This window comes from Muntiacus reevesi, chromosome 2 (assembly GCF_963930625.1).
Source record: "Muntiacus reevesi chromosome 2, mMunRee1.1, whole genome shotgun sequence".
In the NCBI taxonomy this organism is placed as follows: domain Eukaryota; kingdom Metazoa; phylum Chordata; class Mammalia; order Artiodactyla; family Cervidae; genus Muntiacus; species Muntiacus reevesi.
Genome location: NC_089250.1, coordinates 265,931,719 through 265,951,946, shown reverse-complemented (window position 1 = coordinate 265,951,946; position 20,228 = coordinate 265,931,719). Strand labels below are relative to the sequence as shown.

The 20,228-nt window shown below is 50.0% G+C and overlaps 1 protein-coding gene across 1 annotated transcript; it reads left to right on the top strand.

Annotated features, from left to right (window-relative positions):
• Positions 1-1,757: 1,757 nt before the first annotated feature.
• On the top strand, positions 1,758-18,962 carry SLC1A5 (solute carrier family 1 member 5). Its single transcript, XM_065926368.1, has 9 exons — positions 1,758-2,025; positions 7,349-8,588; positions 10,939-10,981; positions 11,442-11,489; positions 12,333-12,499; positions 15,239-15,472; positions 16,208-16,402; positions 16,543-16,677; positions 18,111-18,962. The coding sequence occupies exons 2-9, from the start codon at positions 8,020-8,022 to the stop codon at positions 18,343-18,345; spliced, it is 1,626 nt and encodes a 541-aa protein (XP_065782440.1). The 5' UTR covers positions 1,758-2,025; positions 7,349-8,019; the 3' UTR covers positions 18,346-18,962.
• Positions 18,963-20,228: the final 1,266 nt, after the last annotated feature.

Genomic DNA, 20,228 nt, shown 5'->3' with positions numbered 1-20,228 from the left:
TAACACTGGGGTTTGAAAATTTAGATGTCCAGGCTGTGCTTAGAACACCTGGATGCCAATCAAAGGAGGGGAATTCTAGAATCAGCAGGTGTGATGTCTTAGGTCTGCTCAAGGATTCTCCCATCCTCCTATCCCTCTAGGCATGTGGTGGGATTGTACTTACCTCCCTTTGGAAGGTAGCCTTGAAACCCAGGAACCTGCATTTTAACAGACAACAGGAGCTGTGAGACTTGGGAAATTTAAGAAACAGTGACATAGTGATAAACTCCAGGAGGACAGGGCAGAACCTGCCTTGGCCATTGCACAGATTCCAGCAGAACCCAGCGCAGAGCTGTGTGCTTAGATAACATGTGTTCAAGGAATGATTTTAACTTCAGTCTTTTTATTTCTGTCTACCTGATTTAAGGCTTCCCTGGTGGCTCAGCGGTAAAGAATCTGCCTTTAGTGCAGGAGCTGCAGGAGATGTGGGTCCAATCCCTGGGCCAGGAAGATCCCCTGGAGGAGGGCATGGCAACCCACTCCAGTATTCTTGCCTGGAGAATCCCATGGATAGACAGTCGCAAAGAGTCGGACATGACTAAAGTCGGACACGACTGATAGCGCTTACCTCTCCAGCTTAATTTCTCAGCAATTTCCTCTGTTTCCACTCTGGCCAGATGGAACTCCTCTGGGTTTCATAAATTTCCGATCTCCAGGTCTTTGCCCTTGCTGTGTCTTCTGCCTGTTTCCTTTTCCTCCTCTCTTCACTGTCTGGCTCTGATGTCCTTCCAAATGCAGCTCAAATGTCCCCTCCTGCAGGAAGCCTTCCCTGACTCCATTTCCCAAGCTGGGTTTCCCCTCTGAGCTCCTCCATTCCAGTACTACTCTGGGTCATCACTGTCTGTCTATCCCACTGGATTCTGAACCCAAGAAGAATAGGAACTAGGCTTGTCTCAGCCACTGCTGGGTCCCTAGTACCACCCAGCACAGGGCACCCAGTAGGTACTCAGGAAAGGTCCGGTGAATGCATGAATGCAAATCTGAAGTAGGAGGAGAGGCCTGATCACAAGCCTAATGGAGAAGGCTGAAGCCCTGGAGTTTACTCAGTCCCTCCCAAGGTCAGACACCTAGTTCTCTCAGGGAGGATGAAGTTCAGAACTATGCCCATTTCACAGGCAATAAACTGAGACCAAAAAGGGCCTTCTTGCTCTCATCCCAGCCGCCTCCCTCCTGGACCCTCTCACCTCCTTCTCAGAGTCTTTTTTTTTCCCCCTAATGATGAAATCTGAATCTGGGTAGGAGGTTTGGCTGAATAGCAAGAAAGTCGGCCGAGACCAGTTGTCTGTTTTTCTCTCCAAGCCTGAGGAGGACAAGGGGTGGGACATTCCTGGTCGATCCTGAACCAAACCCTAAAACCCTGCCCTCGTGACTGGGACCCACTCTGTACTTCCTAAAATTTCCGGGATTCCAGGCTCCCTTGAGTTCTGGAGCCTTCTCCCTTCCTCCCCTCCCTGGCTGGCACCCCTGTAGGTGGCCAGTGACTAGACCAAGCCTGGCCCACGCTCACGTTGCCCAGCTGGCCTGGCTGGCTTCTCCGTTGCCAGGGGCTCTAATTACCAGGAGGGCTGCCAGCAGCTTGCTGGCCCCCAGCCTGGCCACCTGGTGCCGGGTCCCACCTGGGACCTCTCAGGCTCTTCTGCTCCGTGGCCCTGGGGCCTGAACATTCCTGGGCAGAAGCACCAGTCCGTGAGTCTGCGGGAACTCACAGAGAGGTTTTTATTACTTCCACCCTTAGGTATAATGTTGATATCAAAAGGTCATCGGAGCTTAAAATACCATGAGGCTATGATTTGCCAGACACCAAGCCAAGCGTCTTACACACATGAACTTGGTTCACCCTCCGTGACCTTGGAGGCAGATGCTAGCCTTTAAGCTCATTTCAGGCAAACTAAGGCTGGAGGATTGAGTGCTGGAAGTCATTCAGCTGCTAAGCCATGAGACAAGATGATGTTTTCACCGTGCGGTGCTGCCAACGACTTCCTTCCTGTAAGTTCCCATTCTGAGCAGTTTCTGTGAATTCTTGCAGAGGTAGTCAATTCAGAGGAAACATTTATATATATATATATATATATATATATATAAAACTTATTTTATTTATTTTAATATATTTTATTTATTTTAATAAACTTATTTACTTATGGTAACTATTTAATGACATATTTTATTTTTATAAATATTTTTATTTATTTTAATTAATTTATTTATTAAAATTTTTGTTATATATGTTTTATTTATTTTAATTTAATTTTTGACCTCACTGGGAGGCATGTGGGATCTTATTTCCCATCTACCTAACAGGATTGAACTCGAGCCCCCTGCAGTGGAAGCAGAGATTCTTACAGATTCTTAACCACTGGACCACCAAGGAAGTCCCTATATACATATTATTTATGTATACAAATATATTTTTTGTTATATAGATTATTTGTTTTTTTTTTTCGCACAGATGGTAGGGTGCCCTGCCTTATATACTTCTCCTGTATCTTACCTTTATTTCCTTAGCAATATTTCTTGACCCCCTGATTTGGTATTGAAACCTGCTCTCCACCCAGTTCCCCATCTGTCTCATTCTATTGGTGCTTCTCAGTGGGTCAGGAGGGCTTCCCAGGTAGCACTAGTGTGAAGAATCTGCCTGCCAGTGCAAGAGACTCTGGTTCCATCCCTGGGTTGGGAAGATCCCCTGGCGGAGGGCATGGCAACCCACTTCTGTGTTCTTGCCTGGGAAATCCCATGGACAGAGAAGCCAGGCAGACTACAGTCCATGGGGTCTCAAAGAGTTGGACACGACTTAGTGATGAAGCAATAACAACAACAAAATGTTCCATTCACTGGATATGGTTTGTTAAATGATTGAAGGAATGAACTACTGAATAGACAGATGCCTGGCTAAAGAGCTTGGACTTTGTCCTGAGAGAAGTCACTGGGGTGACTAGATTAGATCTGTGCTTTTGGATATTCTAGGCTCTTCTCATGTACTTATTATCCCTTCACTCTTTCCCTGGGTTTGGTCCAACCCCTCCCTATCCCAACAGGGATGCCTCCTCTTCCAGGCAGCCCTCCCTGACCCCCAGTCCGGGTCAAGCATCCCTTCTGGGCGCCTTCATCCCAGCTCTGCTTACTCTGTGTTGTCACAGTTGGAGGGTGTGTCTGTCACTCCCTTTAGACTGTGATTCTCCAGAGGATAGGGTTAGGACTATCTTGGTCATTCCTGGATCCCTGGCACCGTCCATCATAGGGCCCAATGCAGTGATCAGAATAAATGATGGTCCCTTGAAGGAAATAGCTCTGCTTGGGGTGAGGACCGACTGTAGGATAGCTAGGGTATCAGATAAGGATTGAGGACCCCTGAGTTCAAATCCCCTGCCCAGGTAGGGGTGGGGCCACAACAAACCTCATTACCCTGTCTGCTTCCAAGTCACTAAAACAGGATTGATCTCAAAGATCAGTGAAGATCTGAAAACCTTTGATAGCATCCACACAAGGGCAGAAACCCCTCCTGATGCCTTAGAGGCACGTGCCTAGATCCCACGTGCCACAAGAAGAGCCTGCATGCCGCAACTAAAGATTCTGCATGTTGTGACTCAAAGATCCTGCTTGCCATAACGAAAAGTTTCCACAGGCCACAGTGAAGATCAAAAATTCCAGGTGTGGAAGCTAAGACCCAGGGCAGCCAAATAAATTAATTAAATAAATATTTAAAAAAGAGAGAGTCCTTCCCAGATTGTCCCAGTGGGCTCCTTCTTGTCATTCAGATCTCCTGGCAAATGGCACCTCCTCGGTGTGGTCCGTCATGGACTGTTCTGTCTGTCTCTGCTGGGCAATGAACGGTTTCTTTTTTTTTTGAACGGTTTCTCTTTCTCCAGCTCTTATTCCCACCTGACAACCCAAGTTCATTTCCTCATCTCCCCTCGCTGGAATGCTAGCGAGGATTTTTATATGAGTTATTATTTTTAAATTTTATTTAAAAAGTTTTTATTAAAGAATGATTGATTTACAATGTTGTGTTAGTTTCTGATATGCAACAGTGATTCAGATATATATGTATATGATTCAGATGTGTATATATATACAGTTTTCTTTTCCATTATAGGCTATTGTAAGATATTGAAGGAATTCCCTGGTGGTCCAATGATTAGGACTCATGTTTCACTGCCAGGGCCCGGATTCAACCTCTGGTTGGGGAACTAAGATCTTGCAAGCCACATGGCATGGTCAAAAAAAAAGATAATGAATATATTTCCTGGGCTTTATTTTTAGTTTTTTCCTTACTGTGGAATCCCCAGCCCCTTGAACGGCACTTGGCCCCTAGTAATGGTCCGAGGAGTATTTGTGGAATGAATAGAGTGCTGAGGAATTGTCCCCTCGTGTTTTGCGTCAGGGGTCTCTGTGTACGTCATCAAATTTACACTCACAGTGACTCTAGGACAAATGAGGAAACTGATGCTTAGCTGATAAGTGGTGGAGCCAGGATTTGAACCAGTCTGTGTGGCTATAGTGCCCACGCTCTGCATCTAGCAGAGAGCCGAGCATGTGGGAGTTTAATGTGAGTGTTAAATGTATATGACTTTAGAGTCAGAGGGTGGGGTGAGGGACAGGGGCTTTCTGAAGTAGAAGGCGTGGAATCTGGGAGAATTTGGGAGGGAGAACACCCAAGAGATCCAGGAAGGAGGTCCGTATGGCCACTTACGCCTAGGTGGTGGGCTCTTCAGGTCCTGGGCAAATTCTTAGCTCGGTTTGGCCCCTTCAGTTCCTGCCAGATGTCATCATAAGCTCTCAAAGTTCCTCTCCGCAGGTCGAGGGCTAGGGCTGGCTGAGACCAAGTGACCAGGAGGAATAACTCACTCACCACCAGGGGCCAACACCATCTGGAGCTGGCTGGGGACTCCCAAACCATGTTCTTCAGTAATAATGACAATAACAGCATTAGGGTCTTCCTTGGTGGTCCAGTTGCTAAGACTCTGCATTCTCAACGCAAGGGGCCCATGTTCAAACTCTGATCAGGGAACTAGGATCCCACTTGCCACAAGGAAGATCAAAGATCCCGTATGCCACAACTAAGACCTGGTGCAGCCAAATATATAACATAAATACTAAAATATTTTAATAAAATAATAATATGTATTTCTTGCTTCTGGGAAGAAAAGCTATGACAAATGTAGACAGCGTATTGAAAAGCAGAGACATTACTTTGCCAACAAAGTGATGGCAAACAGTCAAAGTTATGGTTTTTCCAGTAGTCATGTACAGATGTGAGAGTTGGACCATAAAGAAGGCTGAGTGCAAAAAAAAAAAAAGAAGGCTGAGTGCCAAAGAATCGATGCTTTCAAACTGTGGTGCTAGAGAAGACTCCTGAAAGTCCCTTGGACAACAAGGAGATCAAAGTGGTCAATCCTAAAGGAAATCAACCCTGAATATTCACTGGAAGGACTGATACTGAAGCTGAAGCTCCAGTACTCTGGCCGGCTGATCCTAAGAGTGGACTCATTGGAAAAGACCCTGATGCTGTTGAGGACAGGAGAAGAGAGTGACAGAGGATGAGATGGTTGGATGGCATCACCGACACAATGGACATGAGTTTGAGCAAACTCCAGGAGATAGTGAAGGGCAGGGAAGCCTGGCGTGCTGCAGTCCGTGGAGTTGCAAAGAGTCAGACATGAGTGAGTGGCTGAACAGCAGCAACAAATATTTTAGAAAGGTAGTGACAACAATAAGAGTAGTCATAGTTAACTTTATTAGGAGTTAACCTGTGCCCCATCTAAATACTTTGAATATAGGGTCTCATTTGATCTTCAGTACTCAAGGAGGTCTAAGCTACTATTATTCTCCCCATTTTATAGACTTTTAAGTGAAAACAGGCTTATAGAGGTGGTGACATGCCTAAGGCCCCACAGTTGCTTCAGAAGGAAGCCTCTGAGATGATCACTATCAATACTCTTTACAAGTGTGAACACCTGATATGTTATCAGAGAACAGTCCAGGTGGGAAGGAAGTAGGATTTCAACATGGCCAGGAGAAGTAGGAGATCATAACTGATTCCCTTTAAGGTTAGGGTCTTGAGAGGCAGGTGTGCAACTCCCAGCTCCCTTCAGGTGTGGCTTCAAGGTGAGTGACTTCCTCTGGCCATAAGGCCCAGTTTTGCTCATCTGGAGAATGGGTATATTAGTGGACCCAACTTCACCAAGTAGTTATGGAGATTACAGTGAAATCAGGCATATGCATTTGTCAAAAACCAGTAGGCATCACTAATGGTTTGTGCATTTTGTGAAAAAGGATTGTGTACAGGGAATTCACTGGTGGTCTAGTGGTTAGGATTCAGCACTTTCATTGCCCAAAATGTGGGTTCAAGTCCTAGTCAGGGACCTAAGATCCTACAAGCCAATCAGCAGCCCAAAAGTTAAAAAAAATAAAATAAAAAATAAAGAAGACTGCATACAAATATTGAACTCTGATTAATAAATGCATACTGAATTGTTTAGAGAAAAAGGGCGCTGATATTTGCAACTTACTCTGACATGTATCCAAAGGAGGTGAATGCATAGATGACTAGAGAAAGATAAATGGATAGAAATTGTTTCACCATACTTTATACTACTTTGATATAAAGTATGGTGAAATAACTCTAGACTCTAGGTCTAGGCTATATGGATGTTCACTGTAAAATCCTCTAAACTTTTTTGTATGCTTAAAAATTTTCGTAATAAAAAGAGGAAAATATTTGGTGAAAGCAAAAGCCTTAGATTAAACTGAATTACCATTTAAAATAGATAATTGCAAATTACCTACCTAGGGGGAAGTGGATTACAATCTTAATAACTGCCATTAATCGACACGTATGGGACTCTGAACTGAGAACCTTTATTCTGAAAATGATTAACATCATTCAATTACTCCATCTTATTTAAATCTTACACCAATCACATGGGGGATCTGTATTTTACTTTGACATCGAGGAATTGACAACGAGGAACAAAAGACCGGAATTTAGGGCGGAAGGAGCTAAACAGATTTACGCGATAAACGCCCCGGGGATTACCTGTCACTTTTTAGAGGATTTGGCTCCAGGGATTCTTGTGGTTTAAAGCCCCCAATCCTAGCCATTGGCGGGAAAAACAAACCTCCTCCCAACGCCCCACCCCTGCAGACCTCCCACGCCCCACCCGGACCCCGCCCCTGAATACAAACTCGGTTATTTCGCCTTCCCTTGGGGTGACTTGGCCCCACCCCTGTTCTAAGTCCTGCCCCTTGAGCGGGAGAGCCAATCAGCAGCGGCGCGCTGATTTCTCCCCCACCCCACCCACCCCTCACTCAGGCCTCGCCCGGGGATTCTTAGTCCCGCCAGCTTCCGCCAGAGCAGCTCAGAGCCACGCGGCGCGCCCGGGAGGTTTGGTGTAGGCTAGCAGCTGTTTACTCCCGGGGTCTCGGGCCGCCGCCTTCGGCACCGCGGGGTCGAATCTTCCCTCTTGGACCCAAGAATCTGGCCCCCTCTCTTCCCGGAGCTCCGTCTTCTGACTCCCAGACTCAGACTCCCCAGCCCTGTTTCCAGGACCCCGCCACCCGCCAGGTTTCCGCCTCCCGGATCCAGGCGTCCCGGATCTGAGCCACCAGGACTTAGCCTCTTGAAGACCTCCGCCGCCCGGGCGTCTTCAACCCTTCCGGAGCCGAGGACCCCAGGGTCCCATTTCGAGAAACTCCCGTGTTCCTAAACCCTACGGTCAAGAACGCCAGCGCTCCCACCTCCCTGTTTTCAGCGCCGGGCACAGACCGAAAACAGAGGAACCGCAGCGCCCAGCCAAGGTACTCTCAAACATTTCAGCTTATAAGAGCCAAGGAACTTGAGCGCTGTGAACTCACAACTGCAAAGAATTCTTCCAAGTTCTAGCCTCCGGACTCTGTTAAAGTTTTAAGGAACGTCAGACTCCTGGGAAGTAACCCCAAACGCTCCCAGCTTGCAGGCGCTAAGGAACCCCAGCGGCGTTCATCATGGTGGCCGATCCGCCTCAGGGAGACCCCAAAGGGTACGCGGCGGCGGAGCCCACCGCCAACGGTGTCTCGACGTTGGTCCCCATAGAGGACGCAGGCTCGGTAAAAGGCGGCCGTTGCGGTTCCTGGGATCAGGTGCGTCGCTGCCTTCGCGCCAACTTGCTCGTGCTGCTGACGGTGGTGGCCGTGGTGGCCGGTGTGGCGCTGGGGCTGGGGGTCTCGGGAGCCGGCGGCGCGCTCGCCCTGGGCCCCGCGCGCCTGGAAGCCTTCGCCTTTCCGGGAGAGCTGCTGCTGCGCCTGTTAAAGATGATCATCTTGCCTCTGGTGGTGTGCAGCCTGATCGGCGGCGCCGCCAGCCTGGATCCGAGCGCGCTCGGCCGCCTGGGCGCCTGGGCGCTGCTCTTTTTCCTTGTCACCACACTGCTAGCGTCGGCGCTCGGCGTGGGCTTGGCGCTCGCGCTGCAGCCCGGCGCCTCCTTCGCCGCCATCAACACCTCGTTCGGAGCCGTGGGCCGGGTGGAAGAGGCCCCCAGCAAGGAGGTGCTCGATTCGTTCCTGGATCTTGTGAGGTCAGACCCCGCCCTACCTGGTGGAAGAGTGGGGGGTAGGGGTGCTTCATCCTGGTGGAGAGGGGAGTCGCCACGTGGACGGAAGAGAGGTTTGGGGTCCTGGGGTGGGGGGGCCGGGACATCCCCAGGGCCTCAGGAAAACGGGGTGGGATAGTTGGGGGGGCTTTGGGGAGGGTCAGGGTATGGAGGGTGAGGACTCACTCCTGAGGTTTCTAAATGTGAGGGCATGGATACATAAACGGGACCCCACAGGAGAGTGATAGGCGTGGAAGTCTTAGGAATGATGCTTGGCGTCTGGGGTGGCGGGGCGGGGATGTTGAGGGGGGCCTAAGATGGTCTCTGCTGTGAAGAGGGAGGATGCTGAGGGGATATTGGAAGGGAATCTTTGCGTGTTGGAGGGCCCCAGGATGAGATTTCTGGATAAACATTTAAGTCCCCTGTCCGGATAGAAGTCTGGGGAGTCCTGCATCAGGGGGCCCTGAAGGACTTGAGAAGATTGGAGGGACCCCCCCCCCCAACCAGGCCCTCTTCCCACGTGGTTCCCCCACCATGTGTCACCCAGACAAAGCCAGGTCCTTTTCTGAGCCTGTCTTCCCCGCCCAGTTCATCTGTGTTGGACCCTGCGTGCTGCCACCTGTGTAGCCTTTCCATCCCGTTTCCTGCTCTGTCTGGTTCCTAGCCGCCCTCCGCTGGCACTAGGCTGCCCAGAGAAGGGGCAGATTCTTTTCCTTCCGGGTTTGGTCCCGGCTCCTCAAGAATGGCTCTTCTCCCTTCTGAAGGAGGGCGGACAGGCTGGGTCCGCGTGGCCTTGCCTCTGAGGGCTGCTGATTCAGTGTCTCCAGGTTGGTTGGGGCCTTCCTGGAAGTGGCGGAAGGAAATGACGAGTCACGTTACAGGGTTCTCCCCTAGCCTCTTGACATCAGCGCAGGCTGATTTTGGGGGAAGGCTTGGTGTCCAAAAGTTAACGTGGGTGGGCACCTCCTGGCCCAGGCAGATAGCTGCGTCCAGACCCAGCCCTGGCTGGCCTGGGTGAGTACAGGCTGACCTGCAGACAGGCACAGCCCCCTAAAGCCTGTTTGTATGTGTACAAGCTTTGCGGTTGTGCCAGATCCACGTAACGCACTTGGCCAGTCACTCGACAACTGACCTGGAACGTCTCAGAACCGCCCAGGTTTATAAGCAGCTGACACACAGCTGGACACAGGCATGCAGACGCGCGGCTGTGCCATCTCCCCGACACGTGGGCTTATACCGTCACACACGCCGGGCACTGCCACCTTTTCAGCACAAACAGCCACTCACTGATGCTGCCGATCACACCAACATGTGAAACACTGCCTAAACACAGCTCAAGAGCACATAGACACTCACATACACCTTCAGGTCGCACATCTCTAAGCGCTAACCCATGCCCCCTGCCCCCAGCTGAAGACCAGCACCTGACAAGCTTTACCATCCACCAGCAACAGCTGAGTGCCCATGGCTTTGGTCAGAGGGAGGATTTGAAGTTATCGAGTGGTTAGGACTGTGAAACCAGCCAGTAGGGCTCAAATCCCAGCTCTGCCACTTCTGCAAGTTTCTTCACCTGTCAGTGCCTCAGTTTTCTTTCCTGTCAAATGGGGATAATAGGGCCCTGCCCCAAGGGCTGTTGGGAGGATGAAATGAGTTGATTTATATACAGCACTTAGTCCAACGCCCATAGTTGCCTTGGCTGTTATTTTTGTCTTAACCTGAGAGACAGGGGGCTGCTGTCTGACTCCTTCACATGCTCCATGGGGTTTAGTGCATGCCACTGTACCCTTAATCACACCCAGACACCCTCACACAAGAGTGGCCGCATAAACAAAGATGCCTTCACGACAGCACAGCCAATCCTTGTCACTTTCTCACCAACACACCCAGATCTTCCCCACACCCTGCAACCCACCAGCCAGCCCCCAGGGCCAGCCCTTCCTCAGGCCTGCAGGAGGAAGTGGCTGATGCAAGATATCCAGGGTATTGAGGCTGCTACAGGGGTGGAGCCCAAGCCCTGTAACCCTGCCCCAGCCAGCATGGGAAGCTGGCATTAATCAGTCTCAATCAACACTCCCTTGGGGCTAGAACACTAGTCTCCTGGGGCCCCAGGAGTCCAGCTCAGACTCCCCACACCCTGGAAAAATGTGCAGGGCCAGGTCCATCTCTGCCTGGCTGAGCCTGGCTGAAGCATGGTTGGGGTACCACGTCTGGGTATAAATGGGGCCTCTAAGGTTCCCTTCACCCCAAGAAGAAAACCCAGTAACTCTGATACCCCCTGATCTCCTGCCTTATCTAATACTCCCTCCCCCTACCCTGCCCATGTTTCTCTCTGCAGAAATATCTTCCCCTCCAACCTGGTGTCTGCAGCCTTCCGCTCAGTGAGTCCTCGGGAGTGTCCCTTGGAGTTGGGGGGGTGGGCAGGGAGGGAAACAGGCAGTCACAGCCGCTGGATGCCTGATTTTGGGTGGCGCCTGGAAAAACACACATGCCTACCTATTTATAGGCCATGGCGCGGGGCTCCTGGGTGACCTATGAATGAAACCCATCCACGCCTTTCTGCGAATATGGGTTCTGAGCCCCGTCTGGGTTCTAATTCTAGCTGAGCGACCCTGAGCAAGTGCCTTTACCTCTGTGAGCCTCACAATTTCCACCTCTGGAAAATGGGGGTATGAATGGTCCTACTGCAGTGGAGTTGCTGGTGGGATGGAACAAAATCACTATAAGGGATGCCTAGGGCCGGCTTTGAGTATTAACAGAGCCTGGGTGGGGTAGGGGAGCCTTGATGACAACTGACAATGACAATTGACCCTGACTCTTTCTTCCCAACCCCTCCTGCAGTACGCTACCTCCTATGAGGAGAAATTGTTCAACGGCATCCTGGTGAAGGTAAGAGGTGGGAAGGGTTGGGGTGGGTGGGGGGCTGCACCTTGTATTGGCCCATTGTTATGGGTTTTTTCATTTTGTTCTTACCCCTGTCTTCTGGGTCTTCTAGCATTTGGGGTGCAGTCTGTTTTAAATTCTCTGAAGCCCCTCCCCAATTTCTGTCTTTTCTGCCTTCCTGGAATCTCCATTTTGCCCTTCTTCCTCCCTACATCCATGCTCTGATCTGGGCTGTTATTCTCACCCCCACCTCCCACCCCAGCCCCCTTCAGCTTGGCTTTCCAAAGCGTGAAACTGACCTCTCCTCTCTTCCCGCTAAAGCCCTCTCATGCCCCTGAGTGCCCTTGGAAGAAAGCCCAGGCGCCTCGCCATAGTCCACATGGCCCTGTGAGGTCCCACCCCTGCCCATCCGCCCACCCAGCCCCATCCTGTGACTCTGCCCGGCCCATTCTACTCCAGCCACAGTGAATTTCTTTCTCCTCTTTGAATGCCTGAGTTAGAGTCATTTCTAGGTTGTTGCATATTGTTACCTCTCTAGAACCTTCTACCCCTTCCCTGGTTTACCTTGTTCACCCCTAGTCTCCAGGTCTCAGCCCTCACCTCCAGGAAGTCCTCCTTGATTCCCCTCCTCCGAGCTTGGCAGCACTGCCTTCCTCAGTTCCCATACTCCCCTGGGTTCTCCCTTGCCCACTCTGGGTGGTCCCTGGACCTGGACTATGAGCCTTTGGAGGAAGGGCCTGGCGAATGGTCTTGTCTCTGCTGGGTCCCAGCAGTGCTTAGGACAGGCCCCCAATCCCTGTGCAGGTTGACAGAATGGCCCCTCCCGTCCCCATCTGTTCTTGCCCAAAGGTGCCCACCGGGAACGAGGTTGAGGGTATGAACATTCTGGGCCTGGTGGTGTTTGCCATCGTCTTTGGCGTGGCCCTGCGGAAGTTGGGGCCCGAGGGAGAGCTGCTCATTCGCTTCTTCAACTCCTTCAATGATGCCACCATGGTGCTGGTCTCCTGGATCATGTGGTAAGTGATGGGAGTGGGGACATCTGTTCCTTCAAACCAGATTGTCTAGATTCAAGTCTTGCATTGACTGTTCCCTGGCTGTGTGACTTTGGACAAGTGACTTACTCTGTCTGTGCCTTGGTTTCCTTATCTATGAGACAACAGTGCTGTATTCCACGAGAGCTGAGACTGATCCCAGAACCTTATTGATCCTAAGTCGCTTCAATCATGTCCAACTCTTTGCAACCCTTTGGACTGCAGCCCACCAGGATCCTCCATCCATGGGGATTCTCCAGGCAAGAATACTGGAGTGGATTCCTGTGCCCTCCTCTAGGAGGTCTTCCCAAGCCAGGGATCGAACCTGAGTCTCTTATGTCTCCTGCGTTGGCAGGCGGGTTCTTTACCACTAGCGCAACCTGGCACCGGAAGGTAACAAAAAGACAGCCGGGCTGTGGGCACAGCCTGGCTAACGCATCTCAGTTCTCCTGATTTCAATGTTATCAAATGTTTGCCTTTGGATCAGTGATCAAAAATAGCGCCTGCTTTATAGGGTTATCATGAAGATGAAATGAGTGACTGGGGCGTAAGTAAAGCACTTAGAAAGTGTTGTAAATGTCTTGCACCCACCGAGCATTCACTTAATGTCAGCTATGATTGTTATTAATATGTATGAACTTTTGTTAAATGGCCTCAGATAATGGGGGAAAAAACACATGCTGAGACTTTTGGCCTCACCCTTGCCACCTCCCTCTGCTGTGTCTCCACATGGTGTCACATTGATTCTTAGCATCCATCCTAGATCAGAAGGTCAGAAATCAAGAGGCGGGGGACTTCCCAGGTGGTCCAGTGATTGACTCTGCTTCCAATGCAGGCTGGTGAGGGTTCAGTCTCTGGTTGGGGAACAAGAATCCCACATGCCATGCAGCATGGCCAAAAAAGGAGAAATCAGGAGGTGGGTTAGGGCTGCTGCGTTTTTACCAGATCTTCCATCCTGACCTTGATTCCAGTGTAGCTGACATCTACAAAGCTGCTCTTGGAACTAATAGAAAAAGTTTGTTGTTTAGTCACTCAGTCGTGTCCGACTCCTTGCAACCCCATGGAGTTGCCTGCCAGGCAACTCTGTCTGTGGGGTTTTTCCAAGCAAGAATACTGGAGTGGGTTGCCATTTCCTACTCCAGGGGATCTTCCTGACCCAGGGATGGAACCTGTGTCTCCTGCACTGGCAGGTGGTTATTATTATTATTTTTTTTACCACCGAGCCACCTGGGAAACCCAGTAGAAACACTTGGTGGTTGGGTCAGAGTAGGCTCTGAAGCTGGATAGCCTAGTTCCCATCCTGGTGCTGCCACTTCCGAGCTCTGTGCCCTATGACATGTTACTTATCCTGCCATGCCTCAGTTTCCCCAGGTGGAAAATGGGATTGATAGTACCAGGCACAAGTGAGTTAATATATGTAAAGTTCTTGGGTTAGTGCCTGACCCATAGCATGCCTACGGTAAATAAGCTTAGCTAATATTTGTCAAGTAATGATGTAATTTCTGGGCGCATCCCAGTGGCTAAAGTTTGGGCATTTGGCCAAACCGTGGTACACAGGTGGCTGGGAAATGGTGCTTTTCTTCTGTTACTAAAGAGGAGAAAGGGGGGCACCTCCCTAGTGGTCCAGTGGTTAAGACTCCACACTTCCAAGGCAAGAGGCCCGGGTTCCATCCCTGGTCAGGGAACTAGGTCCCACATGCTGCAACTAAGTCTCTGCACAGTCAAATAAATGTTAAAAAAAAAAAAAAAAAAGAGGAAAAGGGGTTTGGAAACAACTAGCCATAGTGATCAGACAGTTGAGGTGATGATGGGAGCCCTCCTGGCGGGGATGCACGAGCAGCAACCCCTGGGATCTTCACTCCAGGAGTTAGAAAAAATCCCAGCTGAAGTCTAGTTGTTACTGTTTAGTTGCCAAGTCATGTCTGAGTCTTGAGACCCCATGAACTGTAGCCCTCCAGGCTCCTCTGTCCCATGGCATTTCCCAGGCAAGAATACTGGAGTGGGTTGCCATTTCCCCCTCCAGGGGATCTTCCTGACCCAGGGATTGAACCTGCATCTCCTGCATTGGTAGGCAACAGGGAATCCTAGCTGAAGTCTTTAGATTTCACTTATTTGGGCACAGAAAACTTTCAACTCATTTCAACTGGCATCTCATTTAATCCTCCCACAGTTCTTGTGAAGTTGGTAGCATTATGGGTCCCTGTTTTATAGACTGATTTGATTTTGTTTAATGCAACGGTAGCTGCAAGAGTCTCAAAATAAAAGCTCCCTCATGGGGTTGTGGTGAAGATTCCATCCTCTTCAAGGGCTCAGCGCATCATAAATGCTTCATACCTGGGAGCTGTCATTAAGACATGAGTCAGGATCCTTATTTTTCAGGGAGAGACAGTATATTAGTTTAAGTCATGTCAGCTGCTGTAACAAACCCCAGAAAATGTAAATGGTATGCAGGGTGGGTGTTTCTTTCCTGGTCATGTGTTAAGTGCAGATCTGGTGGGTGACTCTACTCCAAGTGGTGATGGAACCACCCAGACTTCTTTTACATACCAGCAGCACCATGTTCAAGGGGAGAGAGTGGCAGATGACAGGGGAGGTGTCTAAACGTCAGTCCACGATGCAGTGGGCGCTTCCTGACTTTGAGGAAGGCTGAGATGTGCCCAGCACAGTACCTGACACTGGGTGAGCATGTGATCTGAGGTGGCAATCTGTCTCTTGGATAATTAGGTATGCCCCTGTGGGCATCTTGTTCCTGGTGGCCGGCAAGATCGTGGAGATGGAGGACGTGGGGCTGCTCTTTGCCAGTCTCGGCAAATACATCCTCTGCTGCCTGCTAGGCCACGCCATCCATGGTCTCCTGATACTGCCCCTCATCTACTTCCTCTTCGCCCGCAAGAACCCCTACCGCTTCCTGTGGGGCATCATGACGCCGCTGGCCACCGCCTTCGGGACCTCCTCCAGGTGTGACCTTGGGGCGAACCAGGGCAGGGCTTTTAAGAGTAGGGGATCTGGAGTGGGCATCTGATTTTTGTTTGTGGGACATGGGATCTGGGCACAGAAGCCATACTTCGGTATGTTTCTCATAAGGTCCTGGAAAACCCCTCTTCTTAAGAAACTACTGTCTTGGAGATTTATTACTCCCTTTCTGAGAAGCCCTCCCCGCCCCTAGGCCTGCCCTTGAGGTACTCTAGGACCCTGGATCCAACCTTTCAAAATCGCCTTCCACCTCTCCTGGGTAGTTTGTCCATCTGCTGGCCCTGTCCCCTCGGAATCTAACCTTCCCCACAGCAGCTTAGTCGAGGTCTGTTCTAGGTAGGTAGGGAAGGGGAGTGAGTCAGCAAGCACTCAGAATTTAGGTATGGGTCTTTATGTGTATTTGGCAAGTAGTGGTTGGTACTCTCCCTGGCGGTCCTGGACTCTGTATTTCGGAGTGCTTTCATTCAGTGGGATCCCTAGTGCCTTCTGTCTCTGGGAAAAGAAGGGCATGGAGAGCTGGGGAGGGCTGAGGACTGGGGGGAGGTCTGGGGATGTGGGAAGCAGGGGGCAGCTAGGCTGGTGGGCGGAGCTTGTGCCCCAGTTGAGGCACTGTGGGCGGGGCCGGACCCAGGGGCTGGTCAGGGGCGTGGCTGGGCAGTGGGCGGGACCCAGCTGGCCCCGCCCAGGGAGCGCTGCTGACTGATCTGTGGTCCCTCGCAGCTCCGCCACGCTGCCGCTGATGATGAAGTTTGTAGAGGAGAAGAATGGAGTATCCAAACACATCAGCCGCTTCATTCTGCCCATCGGTGCCACGGTCAACATGGACGGTGCCGCGCTCTTCCAATGTGTGGCTGCAGTGTTCATTGCACAGCTCAACCACCGGTCCTTGGACTTCGTTAAGATTATCACCATCCTGTGAGTGTGGGGTGGCTGTGGCGAGGGCCCCCGACCCACCTGACCCCTCCCTTGACAACAGAGAAAACCTCGGCGGAGCACCCCCGCAGCTTCTCCCACTACCGAGGGACCTCCCCGTGACCTCCCTTCTCCTTCCCCAGGGTTACGGCCACAGCATCCAGTGTGGGCGCAGCGGGCATCCCAGCTGGAGGGGTGCTCACTCTGGCCATCATCCTCGAGGCGGTCAACCTGCCGGTTCAGGACATCTCTTTGATCTTGGCCGTGGACTGGCTAGTGTGAGTGTGGGTTTGGGATTTCGGGGGTTGCTCAGGGGTACTCCTGGGGAAGGGAATGAGCAAGAGGGTCATTGATAGCCTCTGAGAAGGAGAGGAAAGAAGGAATTCTAGAAGAAAGGGGAAGGGACCTGGAGCGTTCCAATCAGAGGGAAGGAAAGGATCTTTGGGGTTCCAACAGGAACTGCCCTGGTAGTTAATAGAGCAGACTCTTCAACCAGGCTCCCAGACCAGCTGTTGCTAGCTATTATGACCCTGGACATAAGATGTGTAAGATTATTACACTTAAGATTACACATAAAAACTTTATTACACATAAAAACTTAATCTCCTTGTGTCTCAGTTTCTCCATCTGTAAAATGAGAATAGTTTCTCCTGAAAGATTAGATGACTTAATACAAGCAGCTTTCTTAGAACAGTAAGTAGTAGGTGCTACATCATTGTTAGCTATTATGAGGAAGCTATTAAGAGCCTAAAAGATTAGAAGACAGTTTGGTTTCAAAACTTAAGAGAGTTACCATGTATCTTAGCAATACCACTCCTAGGTTTAAACCGGAGAATTGAAAACATGGCCACAAAAACTTGTATATGATTGTTCATGGCAGTACCATTCATAATAGCGAACAGGTGGAAACAATCCGAATACGGATCAGTTGATAAATGGATAAGCAAAGTGTCATATGTCCATACAAGGGAATATTACCCAGCAATACAATGGAATGAAGCAATGATAAAAACATAACATATGACCCTTGAAAATATTATGCTAAGTGAGAAAAACCAGACACAAAGGACCACATTGTATATGATTCCATTTATATGAACTGTTCAGAAGAAACAGATCTAAAGACAAAATAAATTAGTGGTTGCCTAGGGCTGCGGGGTGGGAGGAAATGGGAAATAATTGCTTAATGGATACAAGCGTTTCTTTCTGCCATGATGAAAATAATCTGGAATTAAATAGTGGTGATTGCCTAACTCTGGAAAAAAAAACTAAAACCCACTGAGTTGTATGCTTTTAAAGGGTGAATTTTATATCTGAATTATATCTCAATTTTTTTAAATGGCATACAAAATGTATACACAAAATGTACACAAAGAGGAAGGAAGAAGATCCTTAGAGTTCTAGGGAGTTCAGGGGGTCTGAGGGAGAATGTAGTATTTCAGAAGGAAAAAGAGGCATTGAGGGGTCTTCTGGGGCCCCCAGGAAAGGGAAGGGTGACTTTTTGAGGTTCCAGAAGGAGCGAATCTTGTATTTTACTGGAAGGAGGATCGCTGGGGATCCAGGGAGGATGGAGGAGATCTTTGAGGTTCTAAAGCAGAGAACTGCATGATGGGGCACTTGGGATTACGAAGATTTGGGGCAGGGGCGGGGCTGGGGCTGGGGCCTGACCTCTCCCCTCCCACTCACTTCCCTGTCACTGTTCCCCCTTCAGGGACCGGTCCTGTACCCTCCTCAACGTGGAAGGTGACGCCTTTGGGGCGGGACTCCTCCAGAGTTACGTGGATCGCACAGAGAACCGCAGCTCCGTGCCGGAGCTGATCCAGGTGAAGAGTGAGATGCCCGTGGCCGTGCTGCCGGTCCCCAGCGAGGAGGGGAACCCTCTCCTCAAAGGCTGCCCGGGACCTGCTGGGGATGCTGACACCTGTGAGAAGGAATCAGTCATGTGAATCCCCATAGAGACCTTCCCTGCCCTGATGGGGGGCACTTTGGACATCGGAATCATGGGGGACGGATGAACGGACAAACAAGGCTCTTGGAGGGCCCTGCACACACATTTGGGAGCCATGGGCCTCAGTTCCCTCCCTGATATCAGATCCGGAAGGCCTCACTGCTGGGGTGTATGTTGTTTGTGTGTGAATGAGTGTGTGTGTATGTGTGTGTGACTGTCTCCAAATCTGCCCAGTCCTCAACTCCTGGCCCCCACCCAAGGCTAGGAAACCATATGAGATGGAGAAGTAGCAGTGGCCTCCACACCCCATCCTGGCAGCTTGCTTCGCCTTCCTGTCTCGGGGCACAGGGCATCATGGGAAATTCTGTCCTCTGAGAGGAAGGATGTTCTGACAGGTTGCTGGCTCCTTTGCTGGTTATTTTGGTGGCTGCGTGTATGTGTTTGTGTGTGTGTGTCTGTGTGTTCTGTGACTCCATGGTACATCCCACCCTGTCCCTGGGCCCTCTGTTCCCTCCACAATAGCAAACACTCCTTGGGAACAGTGAAGGGAGACGGATAACACATTGCTGTTACTCTGAGGATGTTTATAACAATAAAATTGTCAGTTATATCTCATCAGATGTTTGTAAGAATTTGACTAAAAATGCTAGCTATGCAGAAAACAACAGAAAATATATGATAAATAGGACTTCATTGAAATGAAATCTGCTTATCGAAAAACACCTTTGGAAACCACCATGAGATACTGCTTCATGCTTATTGGCATGGCAGCGATCAAAAACCACCAAGTGCCGATGGGGATGTGGAAGTGGATACAGCCCATGTTGTTGCTGGTAGGAATGCACAATGGTCTAGTCATTTTGGAAAATCACTGGGTGATTATGAAAACGGGGTGTTTTAATGTCAAAGCATATATTAAAATATCTACTTAACCAGGGAGCTTGTGAGTCTCAGTCCTGGGAATGTACCCAAGAGAAAAGAAAGCTCCTATTCACTCAAAAACTGGTACACAGATGTTTAGAGTTGCTCTCCGTAATTGCCAAAACTTAGAAACATCAACTGGATTACTGGGTACAATCATCATTTGATGGAAGGCTGCTGGGCCAATATATATATATAGATAGATACACTCAATGCGATGCATCTCACAGATAACATTTTAAGTGAAAAGAACCAGAAATAGTGCCTTATAATTCCATTTATATGAAGGTCTACATGCTAAGTTGCTTCAGTCATGTCCAACTCTGTGCGACGCTATGGACTATAGCCCGCCAGGCATTTCTGTCCATAGGATTCTCCAGGCAAGAATACTGGAGTGGATTGCCATGCCCTCCTCCAGAGATTTTCTTGAGGGATCGAACCTGAGGTGGGTTCTTCACCACTAATGCCACCTGGGAAGTCCCATACGAAAGTCTAGAGCAAGCTAAACTGGTCTATAATGAGAGAACTCAGAACAGTGGTGACTGATTCCTGGGTCAGGAAGATCCACTGGAGAAGGGATAAGCCATCCACTCCAGTATTCTTGGGCTTCCCTTGTGGCTCAACTGGTAAAGAATCTGCCTGCAATGCTGGAGACCTGGATTTGATCCCTGGGTTGGGAAGGTCCCCTGGAAAAGGCAAAGGCTACCCACTCCAGTATTCTGGCCTGGAGAATTGTATGGACTGCGACCCGCAAAGAGTAGGGCATGACCAAAGAGTAGGACACCACTGAGTGACTTGCACTTTTACATGAGGATCTGTCGGTTTGGAGAGGGCAGAAAGGAACTTTCTTCTTAAACAAGCTGTAGGGCATGTGCCATCTTGGTTCCCAACCAGGAGTTGAAATTGTGCCCCCTGCCTTGGAAGCTCAGAGTCTTAACCACTGGACCTCCAGGAAAGTTG

What these genes read in the sequence shown, in the direction of transcription:
- SLC1A5 (XM_065926368.1), top strand. Translation starts at nt 8,020, where the DNA reads ATGGTGGCCGATCCGCCTCAGGGAGACCCCAAAGGGTACGCGGCGGCG. An exon ending in CTGGTCTCCTGGATCATGTG is followed by an intron (nt 12,500 to 15,238) that starts GTAAGTGATGGG and finishes TTGGATAATTAG; the next exon opens with GTATGCCCCTGTGGGCATCT. An exon ending in GCCTTCGGGACCTCCTCCAG is followed by an intron (nt 15,473 to 16,207) that starts GTGTGACCTTGG and finishes GGTCCCTCGCAG; the next exon opens with CTCCGCCACGCTGCCGCTGA.